Source organism: Podarcis raffonei, chromosome 8 (assembly GCF_027172205.1).
Source record: "Podarcis raffonei isolate rPodRaf1 chromosome 8, rPodRaf1.pri, whole genome shotgun sequence".
Classification (NCBI taxonomy): domain Eukaryota; kingdom Metazoa; phylum Chordata; class Lepidosauria; order Squamata; family Lacertidae; genus Podarcis; species Podarcis raffonei.
This window is the reverse complement of record NC_070609.1, coordinates 1,383,440-1,395,934: the sequence shown is the minus strand read 5'-3', so window position 1 is coordinate 1,395,934 and position 12,495 is coordinate 1,383,440. Positions and strand designations below refer to the sequence as shown.

Genomic DNA, 12,495 nt, shown 5'->3' with positions numbered 1-12,495 from the left:
AACGTCAAATCTTCACCAAGGCCAACTATCCAGACTGGTCCTGCGTGGGCCAGAAAAAAGCCAGGGAAGTCCCCAAATAGGAGTTCCATCACAGAAGGAGAAAGGAAAAAGGATATAGGGGAAGGAGAACAAGTAGATTCCAAGTCAAAGGCCAGGCGGTTAGGGTGGTTCCACCTCCCCAGGACCTGACTTGAATTCAGATCCCATAATCAGTGGCATCAGAGGAGTCTTTAGCATATGCACCGTGGGGGGGGGGGCAAAGATCCGCCCAGCGGCCCAATTTGACAAAAGCTGCCGTTGTGATCTTTGGTAAGTGAGTGCACAAAGTCCTTTAGTGAAACAGTAGGTATACATTTTGGCAATACCTAGGTATATATGTATTTTGTTTTCCTAGCTCGATGAAAATTATTTATTATTTCATAACACGTGGATAGTTAAGAGCTTAGGCGGCTTCGGTGGCGGGTGCCCCCAGAATTTGGCGCCCGGGGGTCCTGCACCCCTTGCACCACCAGGTAAAGGCGGCCCTGAGTGGCATTTTGTTGTTGTTTAGTCGTGTCCGGCTCTTTGTGACCCCCTGGACCAGAGCACGCCAGGCACTCCTGTCTTCCATCACTTGGTCAAACTCATGCTGGTAGCTTTGAGAACACTGTCCCACCATTTCGTCCTCTGTTGTCCCCTTCTCCTTGTGCCCTCCACCTTTCCCAACATCAGGGTCTTTTCCAGGGAGTCTTCTCTTCTCATGAGGTGGCCAAAGTCTTGGAGCCTCAGCTTCAGGATCTGTCCTTCCAGTGAGCACTCAGGGCTGATTTCCTTCAGAATGGAGAGGTTGGATCTTCTTGCAGTCCATGGGACTCTCAAGAGTCTCCTCCAGCACTATAATTCAAAAGCATCCATTCTTCGGCTATCAGCCTTCTTTATGGTCCAGCTCTCACTTCCATACATCACTACTGGGAAAACCATAGCTTTAACCAAACGGACCTTTGTTGGCAAGGCGATGTCTCTGCTTTTTAAGATGCTGTCTAGGTTTGCCATCGCCTTTCTCCCAAGAAGCAGGCGTCTTTTAATTTCGCGACTGCTGTCACCATCTGCAGTGATCATGGAGCCCAAGAAGGTAAAATCTGTCACTGCCTCCATTTCTTCCCCTTCTTTTTTTTTTTTTCCGTGCATAATTTTTATTAATTTGTAAAAATCAAAATACAAATCAAATTATATCAATACTCTTGTTTTTTACAGAGAAAATAAAAAGGACTTCCTTCTGCCATTCCACGAATCGTCCATAATAACAAAAAAATAAATAAATCCGCATTCCTTTGTATGTAGTGCCATAAGTCACTCTCATTCTTCCTTTTTCCATAGGCATTACCCTTTGCTTCTACAGAGCACCTTTGAAACCCACTAGTGTTATCTGTTCATCAGTTAAGCTTTTCAGATATTCCGTAAAACTTTCCCAATCTTTGACAAACCTCTGATCTTTTTTATATCTAACTTTTCCTGACATCCTGTCCATCTCCACATAATCTAGTAGTTTGGCTCTCCATTCCTCTATAGTCGGCAAACTCTCTTGTTTCCAGTTTTTGGCTATCAACACCCTTGCTGCCGTTATAGCATATTGGAACAGTTTGCAGTCCTTCTTTTTTATCTCCTTTCCTACCAAACCTAGTAAGAACGCCTCTGGTCTTTTAGCAAAAGTATATCTTAACATTTTCTTTATTTCATTGTGTATGCTTTCCCAGAACTCTTTGACCTTTTGGCATTCCCACCACATGTGGTAGAAAGTCCCTTCCCTTTCTTTGCACTTCCAACATTTGTTGCAAGATCCGTACATTCTGGCTAATTTTACCGGGGTCAGATACCAGCGGTAGAACATTTTCATTAAGTTCTCTTTTAGTGACACACAGGCCGTGAAATTGAGGTGATGTTTCCAAAGTTTTTCCCACTCTTCAAAATAAATGTTACGGCCAAAATCTTTAGCCCAGTGTGTCATTACCGCCTTAACCTCCTCGTCACCTAAATTCCAATCTAATAGTTGTTTATACATTTTGGATAGAGTTTTTATGTTATTCTCCAAAATCTCAGATTGGAATCTGGACTTTTTGTCAGCATATCCTTTGCCTTTAACGTCTTTCTTAAACATATCGTTTATCTGATGATAATGTAGCCAGTCATATACTTGGGATTTGACCTGCTCAAACGGCCTCATTTTCCACTTTCCTTCCGCCTTCATTAGGAGTTGTTCGTAAGTTGCCCAATTGGCTCTCATGTTGGTCTTTTTAACCGACATAACCTCTAATGGAGACAGCCATTGGGGTGTTTTGGGTTCTAACACATCCTTATATCTTTCCCAAACCTCTATCAGGGGACCTCTAAATATATGATTCCCGAATCCCTTATGTCCTTTCTTCCTCCCATGCCACAGATAGGCATGCCACCCTGATCTATTGTCGTGGCCCTCTAGGTCTAACACTTCCGTATCTTCCAGTTTTATCCATGTTTTGACCCAGCATAAGCAGGATGCCTCGTAATATAATTTTAGGTCTGGGAGAGCGAAGCCTCCCCTCTCTTTTATATCCGTTAATAATTTAAATTTTACTCTCGGCTTCCTCCCCTGCCAGATGTATCTAGAAATTTCTTTGTGCCAGGTTTTAAATATCTTTATATCTTTAATGATCGGGATATTTTGAAAAAGAAATAGGATTCTTGGCAGTACCGACATTTTAATTGTAGCTATTCTTCCCCAGAATAGCAATTTGAGCCGACCCCACGTTTCTATATCCTTCTTGACCCCTTTCCATACAGTTTCATAGTTGTTTTTAAATAAGTCTATATTTTTTGGTGTTATCCATACCCCTAAATATTTCAGCTTTTTTGTCACTTCTATTTCTGCTTCTCTTTGTAATTCCTCCAATTTGTCTAATTGCATATTCTTAGCTATTATTTTTGTTTTCCTTTTGTTTAATTTGAAGCCCGCTACTTCCCCAAATTGGTCAAATTCTCTAAGTACCTCTTTTATTGAATCCAGTGGGTCTTCCATTGTTACAACCAGATCGTCTGCGAAGACTTTAGTTTTGTGTTCGTGATGGCCGACCCTGATTCCTTTTATTCCTTTATTATCTCTGATGGAGTTTAGTAGTACTTCTAATATCGTTATAAATAACAGTGGGGACAGTGGGCATCCCTGTCTTGTTCCTTTAGTTACTGTTATTTCTTCTGTCTCCACATTGTTTATCAACAGTTTTGCCCTTTGTTCCGTGTAGATTGCTTTTATCCCGTTGTAAAATTCAGTACCTACTTCCATGTGTTCCAGTTGTCTCAGCAAAAATTCCCAGTTTACGTTGTCAAACGCCTTCTCAGCGTCCACGAATAACAATATGCCTTGTTTGTCGCATCTTTCTGTTAAATATTCTATTATATTAATAATGTTTCTTATATTATCTTTCATTTGCCTACCCGGCAGAAAGCCGGCTTGGTCTCTGTGGATATTTTTTACTAAGATGGCCTTGTATCTTCTTGCAAGGACTCCCGCGAAGATCTTATAATCTATATTTAATAGGGAAATAGGTCTGTAATTTTTAATTTGTTCTAAATCTGAATCTTGTTTTGGGATTAATGTAATCAGCGCCTCCTTCCACGTCTCCGGTATTTCTCTTTCGTTAAGAATGTTGTTCATTACTTCTTGTAGTGGAGTCAGTAGAACCGGTGCCATTTCTTTATAATATCTACTACTAAACCCATCTGGGCCTGGGGCTTTCCCGTTTTTTAAATCTGTTATTATTGCTTTGATTTCCTCTATCTCAATTGGGGCATTTAATTTCTCTTTATCTGCTGGGGGGATCTTATTGATGTTCTTAATCGTTAAATATCTCTCTATTTTTCTGGTCCTATTCTTTCCAGTATTTCTAAAGAGCTCTCCATAGAAATCCAAAAAAGCTCTCCTTATTTCCTTAGGTTTGTTTATCTCTTCTCCTTCCACCACTATCCTGTTTATCGTATTCTGTTCCTTCCTTTTTTTCAGTTGCCAGGATAGTAGCTTTCCCGTTTTGTTGGCATGTTCGAAACTCCTCTGTCTCAGTCTTTTGATTTTCCATTCTATCTCTCTATTTACCAGCATTGTGTATTGTGCTTGTAAAATTTTTATGTTCTCTTTTATTTTCTTATTTTTTGGGTTTTGAGTTAATTTCTGCTCATTCTCTGCTAGTTGTTGTATAATTTCTTTTTTCCCTTTTTCTCTCTTTTTATTCTTGATTGCGCTCTGCTGGATAAAAAAACCCCGCATCACCGCCTTACCCGCGTCCCACACCACCTTCAATTTTGTGTTGTTGTCTAAATTGTCCTCAAAATATTCTTTTAATCTGGTTTGGGCTTTTTCTACTACCTCTTGGTCGTCCAATAAGTAATCTTTAAGTTTCCATCTATTTGATCTGCTTTCCTGCCCTCTTAGTTCCATAATTAATGGATTGTGGTCTGAAATTGTTCTAACCTGAATCTCCACCCGTACCGCTCTAGTAGTTATCTCTTTCGAAATCCACATCTGATCCAATCTTGATGATGAATCATTGGGTTCCGAGTGGTAGGTATATTGTTTTTCCATGGGATGATTGAATCTCCAAATGTCTACCAAATTGCAATTTTGGATAAGGGAAAAAAACGCTCTAGGTAACTTCCCTTCTCTACCCTTTGTGTCCCTCAATCTGTCCATTTCTAACGACGTCACTCCGTTCATGTCTCCCAATAGTATAATTTTCTCATCGGCATAGTCATACAACTTTTCTTCCAATCTCCCATAGAACTCTGACTTGTTATCATTGGGAGCATATATTCCCACTATTATTATCTTTTCTCCCTGCCAATTTATTTTTACTGCTATTATCCTTCCTTCCTCGTCTTTAAATAACTGTTTCGCTTCAATTTGTTTTTTTATATAAATCACCACCCCCCTTTTTTTCTTCTGGTCTGAGGATACAAACTCGTTCCCCAATCTTTGATTAATCAGAATCCTTTTGTGCTTTCTCGCAATATGTGTCTCTTGGAGACAGATAACATCCAGACTTTCCTTCTTCAAGATATGTTCAATTCGATTCCTCTTTCCCCTGTCATTCATCCCATTAACATTCCAACTGTATACCTTTAACACCATTGTGATTTAATTTGTAGGGAGAAAAAAGAAAAGTGAACAGCTATAATTTCCTTTTGACCTTCCTCTTACGCTTCCTCCCCCGTCCCTCCCCCCTCTCCCTCCTCCCCCCCCGAACCTCCCGTCTCCCCCTCCAGAACTCCTTCCGATCCTATTCCCCCGTCTTTACCCTTTTCCTTTTGTGGTTTAAGTTCTTTGTATTTCCTTAAGAATTTATCTGTTTCTCCTGGATTTGTCAATTTTTGTCTCTTGCTCCTATATGTAAAGGAAATGCCTTCAGGAAACTCCCATTTGAACACAATGTTATTTCTTTTAAGTATCTGTACCAATTCTTTGTAGGAATCTCTACGTTTTAAAAGCCTGACAGGAATGTCTTTAAAAATTATTATGTTGTTTCCTTCAATGTTTAACCTTTTCTCTCTGTTTTTAGAGAGAATTCTGTTTCTTATTTCCCTGTCTTTGAATATTATCAGGCAGTCTCCTACAAATTTTTTGTTCCCTGGAGGCTTAGTTTTTAGTCTGAAAGCCGATTGCACTGCCCTTTCTACCTCTTCTGGTGATGTTTCCAACCAAAGGGCTAATTCTGTTATTAATTTCTCTTTTATGTTTTCTCCCTGAACTTCAGGTATACCTCTCATCCTAAGGTTAGCCTCCCTCTGTCTGAGTTCATTCAAAGCAATCCAATCTTTCATATCCTCATGGCTCTTGTTCAAATCCAGTATCTCAGCTTTAATTTTCTCCTCCTCACGTCTTACTTCCTTTAGTTCTGCTCTGGTCTTTTTCATCCCTTCCTCCACTGACTGTGTCCTCCTGAATACCTCTTTGAGTTGACGGCGCGCGTCTCCGGTGCGGGAAGGGATTCGGCCAGGAGCGCGAACCCAGTCCGATAAACAGGGGGAAAAGGGGGTGCTAGAGGGCGAGAGCACCCCAGAAACACATCCGGAGGGTGTCCGGAGGTACAGGGAGCCAGCAGAGACCGAGCGCGGCTCACCCCGCTGTCAGGTAACCTTTGTAAGGCGAGGAGAACAGCGAGGAGAGCAGCAGGTCCTCGGCAGCCATTTCCTCCCCCCGAGCAACGGACAGCCCAGACCCCGCTGGTGATTAGCGCACCGTTTCAGTGAACAAGAAACCCGGGGGTGGTTAAAACGTGAAGGTTAAACTATTTCGGAAAAAAAAAAAAAAACCTGGAGTGAGAAAGAAGGGAATTCTAGAGGTTTTGCCGTTACCAGGGATCGGTGGCTACGCAGAGAGAAACTGCAGAGCAAGGCAAGTGTATTGAGCTACCACCGGTGATTACTTCGTTTCCCTGAAGGACTTTACGCTAAAAATTATTCGACCCCCTTTAGAAAAAGGGGTGACTCAACAGGGAACAGAGGACGAAGTTATTAAATTAGAACCATCTATTAAAACGAAGGGCGCCGGAAACGCCATCCCCACCGCGGAAGAGAAAAGTGGAAGAGAAGCGCTGGCGGCGCCATTAAGGAGAATAAAACGTATCAGGGACTAATCTACAACTCCACAACAGGTCTAACCTGATCTAAAACTTGGTGGCTGTGCTCTTGTCTTTCTCTTGGTACTATAGTGAAGAGCTGGGCACATCTCTGTTCTGAACTTTTTGCTACTTGCTCAGCATTTGGGAAACAACTATTACCGGGTGTTGACGGACTCTTTGGTTAATTTACTCCGAAAGCCTGCCTTCAGCGACAGAGAGCGCCATCTAGCGGATAAAGTGTTTATAACGCTTGGGAACTTCTATTTCTATCCTGACCTTACTTTTTACTTTTTGGTTACCTCTTCCCCAGTATCTCTGTACCCCCCCTTCCCCCCCCGCCTCCCTTTCTTTCTTTTCTCTCCTTTCTTTCCTTTCTTCCCTTTTCCCCAACTCCAGGAAAAATGGAATGGAGACTCTGAGTGAATTTTCTGGGAGACTCTGATGGTGTGGACCTTCCATCCACTATCTGGAGAACAAACTTTCCCAATATAACCTCTACAAGACTATACGGTGCTGTTTGAAAGCACACATCACTCTGAGGATATAAGAGCTCTCAAACCCCTGAACTTTGGTGCTGCTTGAAAGCACACATCACTTTGCGGACATAAGTTTTTTCAAACTCCTGAACTTTAAAACTACAGGACCTTCCCTGATACCCCAAAGTCACAATACGGTAAAAAAGGAATTAATAGACTACTGTGCAACCGAAAGACTGTTAGAAAAGACTGTTAAAACAGGGGACCAGGTTAAATAGGAAATTGAAACCCGGTCAGAAGTGTTATAATTATACTGTTGGGTGTAGTTAATATCTGATAAAACAAAGAATGTCAAACACAGGGAAAAGACCAGAAGGGGGAACACCAGTGGACAGAAAGGGATCAAAGCAGGAAGGGGAGTTTAGGGCAGAGATATTAAGAATGTTTGCGGAGATAAGGGAGAGTGAGAAAAATGTAGAATGTAAGCTAGAACAAGTAGAGCACAGAATTGGGGAGGTAGATAAGAAGTTAGACGAAACAGTTAATGAACTAAAGAGTCAACCATTTCTTCCCCTTCTATTTGCCAGGAGGTGATGGGACCAGTGGCCATGATCTTCGTTTTTTTTATGTTGAGCTTCAGACCATATTTTGCGCTCTCCTCTTTCACCCTCAATAAAAGGTTCTTTAATTCCTCCTCAGTTTCTGCCATCAAGGTTGTGTCATCTGCATATCTGAGGTTGTTGATATTTCTTCCGGCAATCTTTATTCCGGCTAGGGATTCATCCAGCCCAGCCTTTCGCACGATGAATTCTGCATATAAGTTAAATAAGCAGGGAGACAATATACAGCCTTGCCGTACTCCTTTCCCAATTTTGAACCAATCAGTTGTTCCATATCCAGTTCTAACTGTAGCTTCTTGTCCCACATAGAGATTTCTCAGGAGACAGATGAGGGGATCAGGCACTCCCATTTCTTTAAAAACTTGCCATAGTTTACACCTCTGGTTCTTCTGTTTCTGTGCAATTTTCAGTGTTTCGATGTTTTTCCTTCCAGGTGAGGAAAATCGCCCCGGAGTATTACGACCCCCTTCCCTACCACAACTCCTGGATCCTTGTGCTTTGGGATTTTGTTTTCAAAAGGGAGCTGGGGCCCCTATCCCGCGTGAAGAGGGCCCACAAGGGGGACAAGAAGCGGGAGGGAACTAGTGGCGCGTCTCCCGCCCTCCCACCCCCCACTTCCAAAACCTCCAGTTCTCCCCCCACATCCCCCATGAAGGGGGACGGGGTGTGTGATGAGAAGAGTCACTGAAGACTCTTCTCAAAAGCAAACCTAAACACATTTTTACAAAGAACATCAAGAGAGCCAACAGCAAGAATATTATTGGCACAGAAGTGGAAGCAAGAAGAATTACCGACGAAAGAAGAATGGAGGATGAAATTTTTAGACTGTGCAGAATTAGATAAATTAACAGGAAGGATTCAAAACCTGCGGGATCAGAGATTCTTAGAAGACTGGAGTAAATATACAAACTATCTGAAAAGTAATTGTGGATGAACATACTACGCTAGTAGGACGGCAAGAAGTTTTGTAAGGTGAATTATTTGAAATACAGTGGTACCTCGGGTTACATACGCTTCAGATTACAGACTCCACTAAGCCAGAAATAGTGCTTCAGGTTAAGAACTTTGCTTCAGGATAAGAACAGAAATCACGCTCCGGTGGCAACAGGAGGCACCATTAGCTAAAGTGGTGCATCAGGTTAAGAACAGTTTCAGGTTAAGTACGGGCCTCCGAAACGAATTAAGTACTTAACCCGAGGTACCACAGCATTGCAAGGAAGACTATAAGAACTATTAGTTAATGATAATTAAGAGTAATAGAGAAATTAAGAGATGCAGAATAAGTGATAAAGAACAAAAAATCATCAGAGGCGTTGACGGAAGTGTAAAATATTGTATGTATGAAAGTTATGTTGTATGACTGTTGGAACTGATATATTAAAAAAAATAATAAAAATGTATATATATGTAAAAGGACCTGAGAAGAGCCTGCCAGATCAGGCCAGTGGTTCATCTGTTCCACTATTCCACTGTCCTGTTCTCACAGTTGCCTGTTCTGCCCCATAATTCCTGCAGTTTCCAACAACTGGTGTACAGAAACATTTCTGCCTCCGATTGTGCAGGCAGAGCATTGCGGCCCTTTCCTCCTCCCTCCTCCCCCATGAATTTGTCTAATTATCTTTTAAAGCCACCCAAGATGGTTGTTGCTGCTGCCTACTGTGGCAGGGAGTTCCACAGTTTAACTCTGCACTGCGTGAAGCACCGCTTCCTTTCACGTGTTCTGAACCTTGCAACTGAAGCTTCGTTGGCTGTCCACGAGTTCCAAGTGTTGGGAGGAGTCGGAGAGATTCCTAGACGCAATAAATTGATCTGAAACGTATTTTCCATTTCTCTTGGAAGCTCCTAACAGGGATGGAGTCGTGTGCCTCTTCCCTCCAGGGCCCATCAACACGGCAGCGTCGTGGGGCTAGGAATCAAAATGGCGGTATTGTGGGCCTACGGATTTCTCATAATAATAATAATTTATTACTTGTAACACTCCCATCGGACTGGGTTGTCCCAGCCACTCTCCAACATATACAAAAACATAATAAAAAAAGTAAACATTGAACAGCTTCCGTATACAGGGCTATCATCATCAACTGTTGTTAAATTCTACGATGGGAAGAGACTCAGTTACGCTTAATCTCTAGGGTGGGGTGGGGTGGGCTGTGAATTAAGGGGTTCTGTGTGCAAATCATGCCAGACTCCCCAGACCAGCAGGAAGACCCAACCCTTTGCCAGATGCCAGAACCAGCCTCATCCCCTCACCTCTTCCCAGCGGGGTTTGGTGGGGGTCGGAGTGGGGTAAGAGAACACAGGTGAATACAAAAGGGGGCAAGGCATCCTGCCAATACACTGCCCCACTCAATTCTTACCGCCATCAAAAGATGGAGGGCAGGTGACTGAAAGTCCAGATATTTTAGGCTACACCACCAGCTGTCACCCGATTAAAGAAATTATAGTTGCTAAATCGGATAGAGCTCAGTTAGTTAACTTATTAATTGAATCTGCAAAAGTTTGCCCATGACCGGGGGAAAACACCTCACATCTGGAACAGGAATAAGCAGCCGAATTCATTTAAGATCAGCTGATGTGCAAAGGTCCCACCGTAAACAGAGAAGGCCTTTCCTAAGATGTCAAGCGGATTTTTATAAAGATAAAATACTTGTATTAAAATGGGGTCCAGACGGTTCGTCACGCTGGGATATGGGCCTCATGAAGGTCAGGACTAACCTAAATTGGATTGACTTCAACAGATGACCAAGCTCAACATCTGAGGAAGGGACAAGGGTAGGAATCGCTGAATGGATCAAAATGCTTTGACGATGCTCAGAACCGTCCCATAAGCTTATTGAGCATCATGTACCACAGGGAATAAAACGGGAATTTCTTGCATTATGGCGCCCTCTATGGCTTCCCGATGGGGGCTCGATATTGCAAATAAGCAACAACAACAGGGGTGTTTTTCAATTTAAAAAAATGCATTGGTTCCCCCCCCCCCCGGGAAGCATCGATCTGGGTTAAATGTGATGGGTGGAATGCAGTCTGGTGGGACGCGGGTGGCACTGTGGGTTAAACCACAAAGCTTAGAAGGTCGGCGGTTCGAATCCCCGTGACGGGGTGAGCTCCCATTGCTCAGTCCCAGCTCCTGCCCACCTAGCAGTTCGAAACACGTCAAAGTGCAAGTAGATGAATAGGTACCACTCAGATGGGAAGGTAAATGGCGTTTCCGTGCGCTGCTCTGGTTCGCCAGAAGCGGCTTAGTCATGCTGCCCACATGACCTGGAAGCTGTCTGCGGCTCCCTCAGCCAATAAAGCGAGATGAGCGCCATTGGCCCAGGGTCTGCCACGACTGGACCTAACGGTCAGGGGTCCCTTTACCTTTTGACTTCCCAATGGGGACTCAATATTGCAAATAAGCAATGACAACAACAGGGTTTTTTTTTCCCAATTAAAAATGCATTGGGGTTTTTCTTCCACCTGGGAAGCATCGATCTGGGTTAAATCTGATGGGTGTAATGCAGTCTGGCGCTCTGGTGCCAACCGTGTCATTGTGGATGTCGCGAGAAAATCGCAGCCACCAGGAGCGACGGTTCCCACAATGGACGTTCGCCTGGAAGCCCCACCCACCCACCCATGACCGCGACTCTGGCTGTCAGGCATGCGGCTCCCCCCAAGGAATCGTAGAATCTTAGAGAGTTGGAAGGGACCCAAGGGGTCATCTAGTCCAACCCCCTGCAATGGTTCCTGGGAGCCATAGTTTGCAAAGGGTCCTGGGAACTGTAGCTCCCTAAAGGGGAGAGCAAAAAAATAAAAATAAAAGCTTCACCTTTGGGCATATTTGGACAGAGCCCACCTTGTCAGCTTATTCCATTTCAACAGGCTATGTTTTTGAGCCTGAGCAAAATTGGGATCTGCAATTACTAGTAGTACTATTAGCCTGCCCGCAGACTGTCTCACCAGAGTGGTGCATGCTCTGGTTACCTCCCACTTGGACTACTGCAATGCGCTCTATGTGCGGTTCCCTTTGAAGGTGACCTGGAAACTACAACTAATCCAGAATGCTGCAGCTAGACTGGGGACTGGAATCGGCCATCGAGACCACATAACACCGGTCTTGAAAGACCTACATTGGCTGCCAGTATGTTTCAGAGCACAATTCAAAATGTTGGTGCTGACCTTGAAAGCCCTAAACAGCCTCAGCCCAGTACACCTGAAGGAGCATCTCCACCCCCATCGTTCTGCCTGGACACTAAGGTCCAGCTCCGAGGGCCTTCTGGTGGTTCCCTCATTGCAAGAAGTGAGGTTACAGGGAACCAGACAGAGGGCCTTCTCGGTGGTGGCGCCCACCCTGTGGAACACCCTCCCACCAGATGTCAAGAAAATAAGCAGCTATCTTATTTTTAAAAGACATCTGAAGGCAGCCCTGTTCAGGGAAGCTTTTAATATTTAAAGCTGTATTGTTTTAACACTCGATTGGGAGCTGCCCAGAGTGGGCGGGGTATAAATAATAAATTATTATTATTATTACTACTACTACAAGTACTCCTACTAATACTACTAGTACTGCAAACCTTCCCCCTGCCTCTCTCCCCCTCGGCGAATGCCTGCCTGCATCGGCTGCGCACATCCTCCGCCAGGAGCCTTGCCCTCACTTCCAGCCGGCTTCAGCCCCCTCCTTCTCTTCCGCACCCCTCCTCGCCATTGGCCACTCTGGAAACATCCCGGCTTCCTATTGGTGGATTCCCCGCTGGGGCTTCACGGATGAGAGAGAGGCGGCGAGGGGAAGGGAAA

At 43.8% G+C, this 12,495-nt stretch overlaps 1 protein-coding gene across 1 annotated transcript in view; it reads left to right on the top strand.

The window, feature by feature from the left end:
* LOC128418868 (sphingolipid delta(4)-desaturase/C4-monooxygenase DES2-like) overlaps window positions 1-8,407 on the top strand; it is a 31,549-nt gene extending 23,142 nt beyond the window's left edge. Inside the window, exon 3 of the mRNA XM_053398985.1 lies at window positions 8,153-8,407. Within this exon, the coding sequence (XP_053254960.1) occupies window positions 8,153-8,407 (255 nt within the window). The remainder of the gene's footprint in view (window positions 1-8,152) is intronic.
* Window positions 8,408-12,495: the final 4,088 nt, after the last annotated feature.